A 15258-nucleotide genomic window follows, 5' to 3' on the forward strand; every position below is an offset into this window, starting at 1 on the left:
ATGAATCCAAAAACAGGTTTACTTGGAATGACAGTGCCACAAATAGTTGAAAGAATCATTTTTATGAATTGTTGGTGTAGTACAAATGACAAAAGTAATTTCTATGAATAAAATATAGAAAGAAAGCTACAAAAACATACAGCAAACAGAACTCATTGAAGAGGTATGAAACAGTAGCAGCTCCATATTGCCATATCTATGTAATGTGAACTATCAGGAATGTAAGGCAAACAGCAATTTGAAGAGAAATGTTTGGTGTAGAAGGTAGAGATAAATGAACCTGAGCAAAGTCAATATTTGAGGTGTTGGTTTGTCTGTAAGATGTGTATTTGTATGATTTCCTTTTGCATATGGTGATTGAGTGTTTGATTAGCCAGTGTGTGTAATATGTTGGGTTTGGTGGATGTTGTGGGAGTGTGTGAGGATGAGCATGAGTGTGTTTAGGTGAATTTTTTGATGAAGCGCAGCTTGAGGTAAGCGATGATGAGGAAGATGAGGGTCATGATTCCCAGAGCCAAATGATTTTGCCACAAACCCCAGGTTGAGTACTCAATGCCCTGTTCACTCAGAAAGTCCTCGCCTGTGGAACAGCTGCAATGAGAAATGATGAAAACATTATCTGAAAGTGTTGAGCATCATTACATGTTGTGTAGATGGAAATGTGTTGGAAAGTGTGTTTTGGAACTAAAGTGAACAATACATGTGACCACAAAAGCAGTGTTACGTAACATTTGTAGCAATAGCCAACAATACAGTGTATGGGAAAGAAGTCTTGCAATATCTTTATATGCATTGCTAACTTAAAAGGTGATGTTGTTAAGATGTAGAATATGTTTGCACCCTCAGAAGACAAATTTGAAGTAGTTGTATGTGGGCCAAATATTGTTCTATTCTGACAAACTGTATGTAATAGGAAAGCTTATGTATGTGTAAGTAAATCAGAAATATAAGACTTGATGTGTAAATGGACCCTTATGACTGGGTTTGTGGTCCAGGGTGACATGTGGCAAAGAAATGTGGTAGATGTGGTCTAAATTGATGGAAGGATCTTATTGGCTGTGGGTTGTTAATTGATGAGGTGTGTGAGCTGTGATTTGCCGGTGAAGCAGTATGTAAGCAGTCATTGTGACTGGAGCGGCAGCGGAAGCGGCAGTCCTTGTGCGGCAGTCCTCGTGTTCATCCCTCCTTGTGTGAAGACCAACGAGTGTAAAGACCTGCGACTCTACCTGCGACTCCACCGAGGAACGACACCGCCAACGCACGGCACGCTGCTTCTCTGTAAGTCCGTTTCTCCACATTCCCTTTGTTCTAGCCATCAGGCTTCTTTCCTAACTCTGCTTACTTTCCCTGCCACCTGAATCTTCAAGCTGCAGATGCTCCACAGTCAGGCTCTCCACCCACAAACTACTATGTAAGTGTGTTTCTTTTTGCATCTACATCTTCACTTCACTAACACTCATGCAACCACATGCACACCTCCTCAAACACTTTCCTCAAGGCCTTGATGAGCTGCCCAGGTGTTTCATTATCACTCTTCTTTTAGTTGCACTCACATACTGCTACATTTACTTCAAATCTTAGCTTTGCTGGTTTCACACTCTTTTATTCCATTTTCTTTTTACTAGTCTCTTTTCTTTTGCAGAGGTCTTCAACCCTGCCACTGAGGACCCACTCTCCTGGAAAGTTTCTTTCCAACTTGCCTGCAATTTTCAGGCAGCCTTGAGCAACTTGACTGGACACTTCAGGTGTGTTCGCTTAGTGTTGCAGCTAAACAATTCAACATAGTGGATTTAACACCTCTACTCTACAATAACACTCCATTAGTTAACAACATTTCATTTGCTTTTATTTCAACAAACTTTGCATTTCAGCACCATTTCAGTACTTCTAATAAGTGCCAAGCTTTCCACTTTACTTTTGCCCCCCTGTTCATTAATTAGTCACATCCTGTTTCATACTCACACTTCTCCTACGGTGCCACTTATGTTCCTCAGGTCACAGAACCTCAGCCCAGTGAACTCATTGATTTCCAAAGCCTGGAACAACATTCAACAACATCATCATCTACAAATCAGCTGTTTTCTCTTCTGTTTTTAATCACCGATTGCATGTTTACTTTAAATGTTATACTTCACTAAAACTACAACTGGCATCCAAATGCACATCTAACTTAAAAAAGAAAATACTACAATAACAACACCACACTTACACATGTATAAACAATGCCTCATGATCTTAACTATTAACTCTAAACCATCACACTGCTTTGTTTCAATGAACCATCAAGTCACTCCATTATAACTAGTCTTCATAACAATTACATACTACAGCATTAACACAGTTCCACTCACAGCAAGACCATAACGAGGAATACTCAGATACTTCAACCAGTTCAACCAGGCAGCAATACTGGGCAGATTCACCAGCAACCCTGAGAAGATCTAAAGACAAAAAAATTATTACATTATACATGCAGTTCTTCAATTGGATCACACTCAATAAGCCACTTTGTAACTATTACACAAATACACAATTAGTTACAAAAACGTACATCTATATTACATACTTATTACCACATTATTTACATCTTTACATACAGTATACTGCATATACACATGCAAATATTCTGCTAATAACTATGTAATATATATCTATATAGGCCACAGCTTGCACTACACTTTAACACTGTCTGTCATTTTCACCAATTCTGTCATGATCTATAGTTAATCGCTCATTTTCATATTTTAATTACAAGTACACATTTCATTGCTTTTTGGTTTACATTTTCATTTCTAATCATGAACCTACAGGACGACAGCACAGTGTTTAAAAAATTATACACTAGGGCTGGGTACAAATATTAAAACATTAACCAAAGAAAAACAAATTCTCAATATTAATACATTCTCTTTTTAATCAAACAATACCCATTCTTAAATCACAATACATCTGCTCTATGATGTTTTCAGTTGATGAATAAACAGTACTTAGTGCATCCGTCCTTCCAATAAATATCAATAGGCTAAGCTTTCTGTTACTTTTCATATAAAACAATTTCATTAGGAAATTCAAGCAATAAATATCATTTTGCCACTCTTTAAGGTGCCATGATACATCATTATAGCTTCCGTGTACTCACCTGTGCATAATCAAACGCATAGGAACACATTCGTGACAGTTTCATTTTTGTTCTGGATCCAGTGCTCTGCTGCTACACTGGAGTGCACTCACCAACAACTACACAGGGGTGGGAATTACAGCTAAAATTTTACTATAGATCACCCTCAGTGTAATCTGTCAAAATGACGGACAGCCTTCAGATTGTACCATCACTGATAACAAAAAAAATCTGCAAATGACAGACAATTTTTGCTTAACGCAACCTCTGATATATGCCAGCACAGCATTAACTGAAGCAGCCATTAAATCCTCCAACTCAGACGCTGTGGCAAACATTACATTACACTAAATAAACGTTACACTTCATTTATTCAGATGTGATCTTACCACATCTGTGTCTGCTTTAAAAGTTGCTAGAATTTTATTTGTGCTTGGATGTGTATGAGATTGTGTTCATTTACCATCATAAAGACAAAGCTGATGGTCATGAAGATGTTAGCGATGGCTACCACCGTCTGACCAGCAGAGATGGCCAGAGTCATGGACGTGGCCGTGTACGACACCAGAATGATGGAGAACAGGAACATGAAGAACGCCTCCACTGTCGCCTTTAATCCTGCACAGGAAACATCAAACATCAGACCTCATGTTCCGTATCAGACAAATATGAATGACGACATGATGGCAGCACGAGTCTGACCGATCATCCAGTACGCCACGCAGCTGAAGATGATGGCCGGGATAGTGCGTAGAGTCAGGATGTCAGACAGGATCTTACACAGGAAGTACACCGACACTCTGTAGTAGCCGCTGATGTACTCGTGCCTGAGGACACAAACACCACAACATCAATAATCAATCAAATAGCTACATTACAATTTACTGCAAATTATACAATTACTGTGTGTGTGTGTCTGTCTGTGTTTACTCACACAAACAGTTTCCTCTCTGTGATGAAGAGTTCAGCTGAGGAAGCAGAGCTGAAGCACTGATTGGTGGTGATGAAGAACAGTGCACCCATCCTGAAACACAAACACACACTAGTGTTATCATGATACCAACATTTTCACTTTCATACCTGACTACAATATTATGATACTACTACACCAATACTACAAAAATAAATAAATAAATAAATAAATAAAAATACAAAACACAACAACAGGAAAAGCAATAGATCCAAATGGAGATCATAGTTATTTTAATCTATTAAAACAAAACAATTCATCCTTCCTTTCCAAAAAAAAAACAAAAAAAAAATAATAATAATAAAATAGAAATAAAATAACACATGCCAATGCCACTACACATGATTATGGTGAACAACTACCTACAGGTATAAAGGATAAATCCAAATCTTACTTCATGATATATAATTTTATTTCACAACAACAATTTCATAAACTCATTTTTGGTTCTTTTATCTTTCTTATTAATAACAAGAACCTACATGCAAGTAACAAATTAGTGGACAACTCAATGAAATAAAGAGGGCCCTATGAAATCTGTTTTCTTTTTCCACATTTTTTTATATACTTTAATAATGGTTACATATTTTTTTTTTCAAAAAGCATTTCGAATTAATTGAAATCAGGAAACTTGCAGAACAGCAATTCCTTAATTCCTGAAAATTTACATGTTTTTAAGGCCCTATCAAATAAATATTTATTTATTTATTTTTTTTTTTTTCACAAATTCAGTTCTTTGTCAATCTCTGTTTTCCATTTATTTTCTGGATTCCATTTCATTACTTTTTTAATAATCAAAAGAATGTCTTATGAATTTATAAAGGATAATTACATTTGATAAATTAATTTATTCTAGGATATTTATTTCTCTTTTTTTTTTTTTTCAGAAATACTGTGTATTTACAATTGTCTGGTCAATAAATTCTGGTAAATATTCCTAAAACATTGTTTTAGTAATATTTCTATTATTAGTGCTACTACTATCTTTACATTAAGTAACATATTAATATATTTCTGATTATCAAGTTAAACCAAACTTTTATTTTCACAGGCTGCTGTGAAGACCTTTAAGGTCTTCATTATATGACAATAGTTATATTATATTATACCGCAAAAGAAATGGTAAAATGCTCATGAAATGACTCGCACAGCAGTTCTACAGATGATGTTCATGTGTTCATGTTCTCATAAATTGAGGCGGCAGAGGCTGAAAACACTGCAAGCATCACGCATATGTGTGTAGTAAACAATACTGCACATCTGCACCATTCACTAACACAAACACGCAGAAATCCGGGTCTTACTAAACATTCTTAAAGTACCAGTACTAGTAAAATGCAGAAATGTACCGTTTTTAGAAGCAGGGTATCGCCATACTTTTTAAGTACCGGTATATCGTGCAACACTAACACACACACACAAACCACTAATTGCAGACAACCAACGGGAGATTTTTTTTGTTTTTTTACAATTTATGAGATGTACACAAAGTTGCAACCAGGGCTCTGAACCGGTTCATGGAACAAAAATGAAAAAAACAAAATTAACACAATTTTCAAAGGAACAGAAAAAGAAACAATCACATTTTATAGTTCCAAACAGAACCGAAAATTTGAAATGCCCATTAACTGCTTAATAACATTATTTTATGGTTCCATTTATTAATAGAAATTACATTTCAGCCAATCAAGAATTCAAGTAGTACGACCTATGCACATGAGAGCTGATGCATCCAACGACTGAAATGGCACTCAGCTGTGAGCTCATCATAGGTAATTCCCGGTCCTCCCATAAGCATTAGGGACACCCCATAAAACCCAAAATATATACTTGGGGGGATCCCCCGGTTTTTCAATAAAAATATAATACTTCAAACATAAAACTAGTGAAAATGAAATGAAAAGATTTGATTGCTGTATTACATTTAGACCTGCTCACATTAAATCATATTTCTTTTTTACGCGTTTTTACACACAACTCTGTTGACTTTAAAATGCAGTGGCCAATCAGAGGTGTTCAGAACAGTCATTGCTGAAACCTGAAGTTTTGTTAGGATTGAACTCGCAAATTCCCTCATCGTAAGCAACGAAGTGCAGAGGTACGAGGTATGTAAGTAAAGCAGTTCTTACATACAGTGTATGGACAGCTTCACTGATTACAAGAGGAGTTATGAGTGCTTAAACTCTAGCTACACTGAATGTGAGTAATGGAATGTAATAACAGTATATTTTGTGATTAAATAGCATTTATGCATTTAAACAATGTATTTAGACTACTGTTTTTTATACAAATACCTACAAACCATATTACATTTTTACCATGGTACTGAAGTGCTACATTTGTTGTTTTAACTGTTATCATCATGATCTGTGGATAATACTATGGAAGAGCAATGGTTAAAAAAAAAAAAAAAAAAAAAAAAAAAAAAAAAAAATATATATATATATATATATATATATATATATATATATATATATATATATATATATAAAAATAAAAATCAGTCACAATAATTACATTTCACCATATAAAAATAAGCTTGCTACAGTTTTGACAGATATTACTGATGTTGCTAATGAAAATAAATCTACATCTGCATCCTCAAGCTACTATCAAATGTGTATTTCTAATAAACAAACAAACAAAAATTAGGAAACCTGTTTCCTGATTTCACAATATTACTCAAAACATGCAAAGTTAAAAAACAACAACAACAAAAAAATTCAGTTAAGATATTTATTTTGTTAAGAACAAATTATTGGAAAAAGTGAAGAATTAAAAAAAAATGTGTTTGTCATGTTCTGACCATAAAGAAGATTTTAAAGCCACATTTAACCATCTTTCACACTGTAGCAAAAATCTGCCTTTCAACTTAAAATAAATAAAAAATGGACAATTATCATGATAATTATTAATATCGACTGATATGAAAAAAAATTCTTGTGATAATTTTTTGCCCATATCGCCCAGCCATATTTCTGAATGTAAAAATAAAATGCAACATGAGCGACTTATGTTTTTTCCCCTCTCAAAATGCAATTTTATACGAATAGCACTTTTTAAACGATGCATCAAAATTTAATGTCTTTAATGCATTAACAGATTTTTTTTTTCTTTTGTTTAGTAGCCTACATTTGGCCAAAATATACAAAAGATGATGCTGTATTGGCTATGTTTTTTTTCCTTCTCTTTTTGAGTAAAGAAAAAGCTATTATTATTATTATTATTATTATTATTATTATTATTATTATAATAATATGCAAATCATTTTTTTTAACCAGTTTTGGAATGATAATAATACAAAAGAACAATGTTCATGTCAAAATGTCGATTCCTGCTCTGAATAAACCAACTGATTTCTTTCTTTCTTTTTTTTTTTTTTTTTTTTTTTTTTCCCCCAAGCCCTGGTTGCAACAATATTATTCAGTAAATTATATTTTTAAATCACTAAAGAGACACAACTTCTGTTCATCAGATCTGATTCAGGTGAAATGATTCATCGCACAGTAATACTGACTCAGCTGGATGAATGTGTTTTTATACCTGTTCTGAATGCCGCTGGAATTCCCCTTCACTCCAAAAAATATGGCTCCGGTAACCAGAGCCAGGAAAATCATCACCCCGATCTTGAGAAACAACACTCAGGTTCAATATAGAAATACTAACATCGACCTAAATCAAAAGCTTATCTTCTTTTCTTTAAAATTATATTTATATGTAAATCTACATTTTCTTTTCACACATACACTTTTTATTGTCTGAAAAATTTAAAAGGATTTAAATATTGCAACTCAAAGTAGAAACATCTGTGAATGCCTGATGTAGACACTGACCTGAGCGACTGAGGTTTGTGGGTTCAGCATGAGGTTCTTGAAGGTTCTCTTGAGGACCCATTTGAACTGGTGAAAGAAGGACGTGCTGTAGGTGATGGTTCTGGATTTGGGCCGTGTGCTGTAGTCCTGTCCCTGAACGATTCGCTCCAGCTCGCTTCTGGTCTGTTTGTAGTTGATGCTGTTCTTGTATTCCTCCACTAAACGATCCTCGATGCCCTTCAGAGATGAACTTAGCTGCTCATGGTCCAGTTCTGACACACACAAACACATTTATGGTCATTCACACAAACATACCAGTCTTAGTCACTGCTGGTATTATTAACTAAAAAAAGTATTACTATTCAAAGCTATTAAGCATTCATATTAAAGCTGAAACAGATTATAAAAATTACATGAAAAACAAAACATCTATTTAAAGTTCATTTTAAAGCTGAAGTAAAATAAATTCCAAATATTAGTCAGACAGTCAGAGATGTTATTGTTAACTGAAATAAAAACAAACTAAAAAGAAAATATATATTTAATTTTTCATCTATAAACTGTAAACATTGCATGAAAAACTTAAGCTTACACAATAACTATTGTTTTAAAGTTGAAATAAATTCTAAATATTACATGAAAAACTAACTAAAAAAAATTGTATAAAATTAAATCTATATTAAAAATTCATATTAAGGTTGAATAAAATAATTTCTAAATGATCACATGATATCATTTGTTTTAAAGTTGAAATAAATTCTAAATATTACAATTTTATTAAAACTAAAATGAACACAAATTAAAAAAACAATTCTACAGATTACTTAAAGTTTTAAAACTTTTTTTAAGTTTATTTTTTTAAGGCTGAAATAAAAAAAGGTACATATTAGTCTTAATCATTGATTTAATTGTTTATTGTTTTAACTCTGCGAAAACTGAAATTACTAAACTTTTAAATTAAAGTGCTAAAATGAAAGATAACGACACAAAAAAAATCATAAAAAATTACAAAAGCATATAATTAAAATAGAAAAACAAACTGCAATTAAATTAAAAAATGAGAATATAAAAATAAAAGCTATTTCAGATTAACAATTAAATGCTATGAAAGTAGATAAATAATATTAACAACAATAACAACAACAACAACAATAATAATAATAATAATAATAATAATACTAATAATAATAATAATAATAGAGTATTCAAGCTTTATCTGGTGCATATTGCGGGGCAAAAAAACTTAATTTGTAGACTTTATTACATATTCATTTTCTCCAATAAATTCCTGTTTCAAATTTATCTTGCTAAATATTTTATTGAATAAATAAATATTTTATTGTAGTAAAAATGTATTTAAAAAAATAAAAGTGCTGTACCCTCATTTTCGTATGTCTTGTTGAGAGCGACGGCAGTGGAGTCTCCATTGATCACATCCAGGAAGAAATCAGCAGGGTTGTTATGAGGTTCACAGGTGTATCCTGACACACACACACACAGAAGACATCAGTATCAGGATGTAAGGGTCTGTTCACGTATGTGTGTGTGTCTTTGTGTATGTTTTCATACCGATCTGACTGAAGTAGTTCAGGGCGTCCTGAGCCGGCCCATGATACACCATCCTTCCTCCCACCAGCAGCGTGAGGCTGTCAAACAGCCGGTAGATGGAGTAGCGCGGCTGATGGATGGACAGGATGATGGTGCGACCGCTGTTCGCCATTCTGAACAAAACACAAGTTAAACACACGGGACTGTTAAAACACAGAACAGCACTCATGTCAGTGTCATATTTTATGCAAAAAGTGTTTGAAGGGTCATGAAACCCTAAAACACATTTTTTGAGATGTTAACATATGTACAGGTTACACATCAGTGAACAATAATACACGATATTGTTGTTGTCACAAGTCCATTGTTTTTTTTTCAGTTACTTTTGCTATATTTTCACACTTAAAACAACGATTTGGTATTCCTCTTGTACCACTACCCTCTTCTGTGCATAGAAATACAACTCCTGAAAGTTCTCTCCTAAGTGCTTCTACTGTTGTGCATTAAGTCTAAGAATGATTCAGTGGGCTATATAACACTGTTAGTTGTCAAGAAATTACTTATCCTTAAAAGCTTTCATTCAACATACATACCTGTTGATCAAAAATTACCTTAAACCTACACTATACTTTTTATTTAGTTTTATGAAGTAACTTTCAGGAAGGTGTGCTCATTTTCTCAACACAACATTTTATCACTTTGATAAGGAATTCTTAATTTCCTGAAGAATTTTGACATGATTCTTTGATAATTGATCAAGCACACTTGCTAGAACATCACATCTCTAAAGTACCGTAATATGTCTCAAAGAGCAATTGAAGAATTTGTTAAGTTTCAGAAGGATGTACTCATTTATGCTGTGCACTGTATAGTTATTACTATTTATACATTTATAAGTAAAATGTATATAAAAAGTGTAAATAAAATATAATATTTTTTAGGATTATTTTTTAGGATTTTCACACTGTGATATTTTCATTATTTAGCACAAAAATGTAACAAAATATTTATTTTTATATGTATCAAATCACAAATCAGCAGATTACTAAATATCATATTTTGTAAAATATAAATCATAATATAATATAAATTACTAAACACTGTATTCATAATGTAATAATTTACATAATATATTTTTCATTTTTCAATTATCATAATAGAATAGGATATGACATTTTTATTGTTTTGTTAAATAAAAAATTAAAACCAGTACAATAAATGTGTGAAAATAGGTTGTATAAGTATAGTTTATAAATAATTTCAGGGCTCCTAATATACTAAATAACATTTTAATATTGTGACATTTTAAAAAATTGAAAAGTTATGGAACTTAGGAAAATATTAAATATTTTTTTAATAAATATACATTTATATTGTGAAAAAACAATACAATAGGACTCCAAAGTGATTAATCGTGATTAAATCACATTCAAAATAAAAGTTTATGTTTACATACGGTATGTGTGTACTGTGTATATTTATCATGTATAAATACACACACATACATGTATATATTAAGGAAAAATATGTTAGATTTATATATAAAACATTTACATATAAATTATATACAAGCATAAATATATATACACATACAAATATTTTTTTAAATATATACAAAGTATATGTGTGTGTATTTATTCACACATAATAAATATACCCAGTACAAACACATACAGTATGTAAACAAACTTTTATTTTGAACTTAATCGCGATTAATCATTTTGCAGCCCTACGTATTTGGCTACATAGGAAGTAAGTATTTGTTTATAGTAAAACTTCCCCATGCTCCCATTATAGAAAATCTTATTGGAGACGTTTACATATTAATAAATATATGCAGTTAACTAATGTTTTCGAGTGGGATAGAAGAAACTATTACACATGTTTAAGTAAATTCAAATGAACATGTCTTTCTTGTGATTTAGGCATGGATTATGAGCGGTTTCGTGGGACGTCCCGTGTATAAACGCACCTCTTGAGCAGCATGAGGACGGAATTGGCCGTACTGGCGTCCAGGCCGGTGGTGGGTTCGTCCAGGAAAAGCACTGGTGGATTAATAATCAGCTCCAAGCCGATGTTCGTCCTCTTCCTCTCTCCACCTGAAATGCCACGAATCAGCTGCGTGCCCACCTGTAAAACCAGCCAATCAGAGCAGCCGTTAATGCAGGTCCTGCCCTCTAAACCCAGTAATGATCTAAAATACTGACTTTGTTACATTCAACATAATTCCCATCACTAGATCACACAGATTTTTGTTCATTAGTCACTGAAAAAAGATTTGGGATGTCCTCAAATGGAAAATGAGACTAGAAAGGGTTTTTTATGGTCTTTTATACTAATTATTAATCATGTAATGAAGCATCAACAGTAGTTTGTGTTGATTGCACATGTGGTCAGAGAGATTAAGGTGTTACCCGTGAATCGGCCACTTTGCTCAATCCCAGCTCCTGAATGAGTTTCTCAACCCTCTCATCTTTTTCTCTCTGACGGATCGACCTCGGGAGCCGTAAAGCCGCCGAGAAACGCAGATTCTCACGAACCGTCAGCGTCCCCATGACCACGTCATCCTGCAAAAAAACAAGGCTGATTTTCAGCATGATTCATGTGTTTAAACCATGACAGAGCACTTTCTAAGCACACGTTTAGACATCTTTAAGGAAGGAAACAGAGCGTCTCATGACATGGCTGGTGTGATTTAAGATTAGATTAAACAATTGCTGGAGGAATTCAGACTCCTAAAGACAACACAAGATGAATGGACTGCACTAAACTATTCATGGATGGAAAACAAACTAAACTGCTGAACGATTTCACTCCAGCTCTTCTGATCTTACTCACCAATCCCACATTTCCATTATTCATGATCTGTATTCTACAGAATAATGAGCTCAGCTTCCTGTTTTAACTGCTGAAGGCAGTTTTCAAAGTTTGTGCCCCAGATGTGAGTGATTCCTCACATTATGTGTCATTAAAGAGAACATGCTGCTACTTTACTAAGTAAACAGAAGAAAGTAAATGTAGTAAATGAGTGTTTGTGTGGTTTATACCTGCACTACGTATCCAGACAGACATTTGAAGTTTGGAGGTTGTGGAGCTCCGTCTATAAGAACCTCTCCAGAGAGACCAGAAGGATCCTTACGAGCAGCCAGAACGTCCAGAAACCTACAGTAAAACATTATACACATTAAATAAATACAAAAAAAAAAACAACTATTTATTTGAATTAGATTTAATATTTGAAATGCATTTAGTTTATTTCAATTCTAAATTTAATTGATTTATTATAATTTGAATTGATATAATTTCATTATGTACATTACAGTATTTACTATACTGTTTTTATGCTCTTTCATAAATAAAAATATTAAAAAATTAAATTATGTACAAATCCATAAATAATTTCAATAAAATAATATTTTAAATAATATTTCTGACAGGACATCGTATAAATATAAACATTCTATTCTGACAGGATGATTGTGATTACTGTATTACTGTAATGAGAAAGACATTTTGAGATTTTGACGGGTAAATGTGTTCCATGATGAAAATAAAAATAAAAATGCAACAAATACACTTCATTTTCTTTAAGCAACATATCATTTCTTAATATTTAGATTTGAGTAAAATACAACTCAGAATGACATCACCTCAGATGTAATTTTATTATTATCTTTTCGTATTTTAAATATATTATATTAAAATAAATATAATTATATATATATATATAACATACACACGCACACACATATACATATATACACACACACACACACAATAAAAACATACAAATTTGTGATCCTGGACAATTTTTAAGTTTTAAGTAGCACGGGTATATTTGTAGCAATAGACAAAAATACATTATATGGGTCAAAATTATTATTATCAAAATTATATTTTTCTTTTATGCCAAAAATCATTAGGATATTAAGTAAAAATCATGTTCCATGAAGATATTTTGTAGATTTCCTACAGTAAACATATCAAAACTTACATTTTGATTAGTAATATGCATTAAAAAGAACTTAATCTGGACAACTTTAAAGGTGATTTTCTCAATATTTAGATTTTTTTTTGCACCCTCAGATTCCAGATTTTCAAATAGTTGTATCTCAGCCAAATATTGTCCTATCCTAACAGTCAATGGAAAGCTTATTTATTCAGCTGTAAATGTATAAATCTCAATGTAAAAAAATTGACCCCTATATCTGCTTTTGTGGACCAGGGTCACATATATACTAAAAAAAAATACAATAAATTTTGTCACGTTACACTGTTACAAAAAAAAACAAAAAAAAAACAGCTTGGTGCTGGAAAAGCTGCTTTGTTTTGAAAACAGCTGAACTACTTTTAGCTACTTCTTAACACTGGTTACATAAATGAGGACACACAGACAGACAGACAAACAGACAGAAGGCTCTTACGATGATTTCCCGCTCCCGGTGGCTCCTAATATGGCGTTCAGTCCCGGCCTCATGATACCACTACAGAAAATAACACACAATTACTTCAGAATTATCATCACGTTTTCTTCGTCATCACATGATCACATAAAACAAGCTAAAATTAAACACACATGGGATGCTGACTGGATGAGCCTTATTTGAAGCCTTTGTGAAAAGCAGTTTCTTTTTCGAAGACTATTATTTGTTTGCTTGACCACAGTGCAAAACAACAACAAATCTGACCATATCAAGTGCTCACATATCACATTTACCTACTAGACCAGGTTCGGTCCTAGAGAGTCCTGCAGAGTTCAGCTCCAACCCTGAAGAAATCTTCACCTGCCTATAGCCTTAGTAATCCTGAAGACATTGATTAACTGGTTCAGGTGTGTTTGATTAGGGTTGCAGCTGAACTCTGCAGGACTGAGGCTGATCGCTAAGCTCATGTGTCTGATTGATACAGATAAAATCATTTCATCAATTCAAATGAGGGAATAAACGTCTGTAGTCACACTCACTTACACATACAGCTGGAACGCACATGGACACACACGGGTTAATGATCAAACTCACCCGACAACCTCTCCTGATGACGAGAACACCAAATATCGATCTATCACACAAACACTGTATAATAATGTACTAAACTTTATCTAAAATGATTTTAAACATTAAAAAATTAGTTTATTTATTATATCATGTAATTGTATATTATATTATTTAATTATCATTACTGTTACAGCCTTATTTAATTATTAGGTAAATAAAATTATTTAAATAATAGGCATGTTTATATAAGAATATTATAAGTAATGCAAAAAAAAAACCCAAAAAAGTAATTAAGGGTTATTATAGTTAACAGTAAAACCAATAAAAAAAAGCCGTAAAAACACATTTAAATTATTCAAATATATATTTTTTTATTTCAGCTAGTTTAACTTCATGTACAAAAATAACTAAAACTGAAATGAATTAAAACTGCATGGACAACATTACTAAAATGTTAAATGAAATTAAAATTAAATAATAATAATAACAAAAAATAAAACAAATAATAATAATACAATTTTTTATACATTTTATTACATGAAAAAAAATGAAAATAAAAACTCATTTAAAAGACTGTCTATATATATATATATATATATATATATATATATATATATATACACACACACACACACACATATATATATATATATATATATATATATATATTTTAATGACTAAAATTAATTCAAATGTTTAAATAAAACATAAATAAAAACAAAATGCATATCTCAAGGATACTAAAATAACGCATTGTCATTACCAGGGAAAACTTTAACTGAAATTAAAATTAAAATGAAACCATAAATAATATTA

General features: G+C 32.3%; 1 protein-coding gene across 1 annotated transcript; it reads right to left on the reverse strand.

Moving 5' to 3' along the window:
* Nucleotides 1-43: 43 nt before the first annotated feature.
* LOC127155072 (broad substrate specificity ATP-binding cassette transporter ABCG2) lies at nt 44-14038 on the reverse strand. The gene is made up of 14 exons (XM_051097033.1): nt 13873-14038; nt 12496-12610; nt 11863-12015; nt 11421-11578; nt 9470-9621; nt 9280-9381; nt 7922-8172; nt 7632-7714; nt 4053-4142; nt 3821-3945; nt 3582-3736; nt 2352-2441; nt 1963-2036; nt 44-591 (listed from the first exon to the last, which is right to left on the reverse strand). Exons 1-14 carry the CDS (start codon nt 13923-13925, stop codon nt 441-443), a joined length of 1752 nt encoding a protein of 583 aa, XP_050952990.1. The 5' UTR covers nt 13926-14038; the 3' UTR covers nt 44-440.
* Nucleotides 14039-15258: the final 1220 nt, after the last annotated feature.

Source organism: Labeo rohita, chromosome 23 (genome assembly GCF_022985175.1).
Source record: "Labeo rohita strain BAU-BD-2019 chromosome 23, IGBB_LRoh.1.0, whole genome shotgun sequence".
NCBI classification, from domain to species: Eukaryota; Metazoa; Chordata; class Actinopteri; order Cypriniformes; family Cyprinidae; genus Labeo; species Labeo rohita.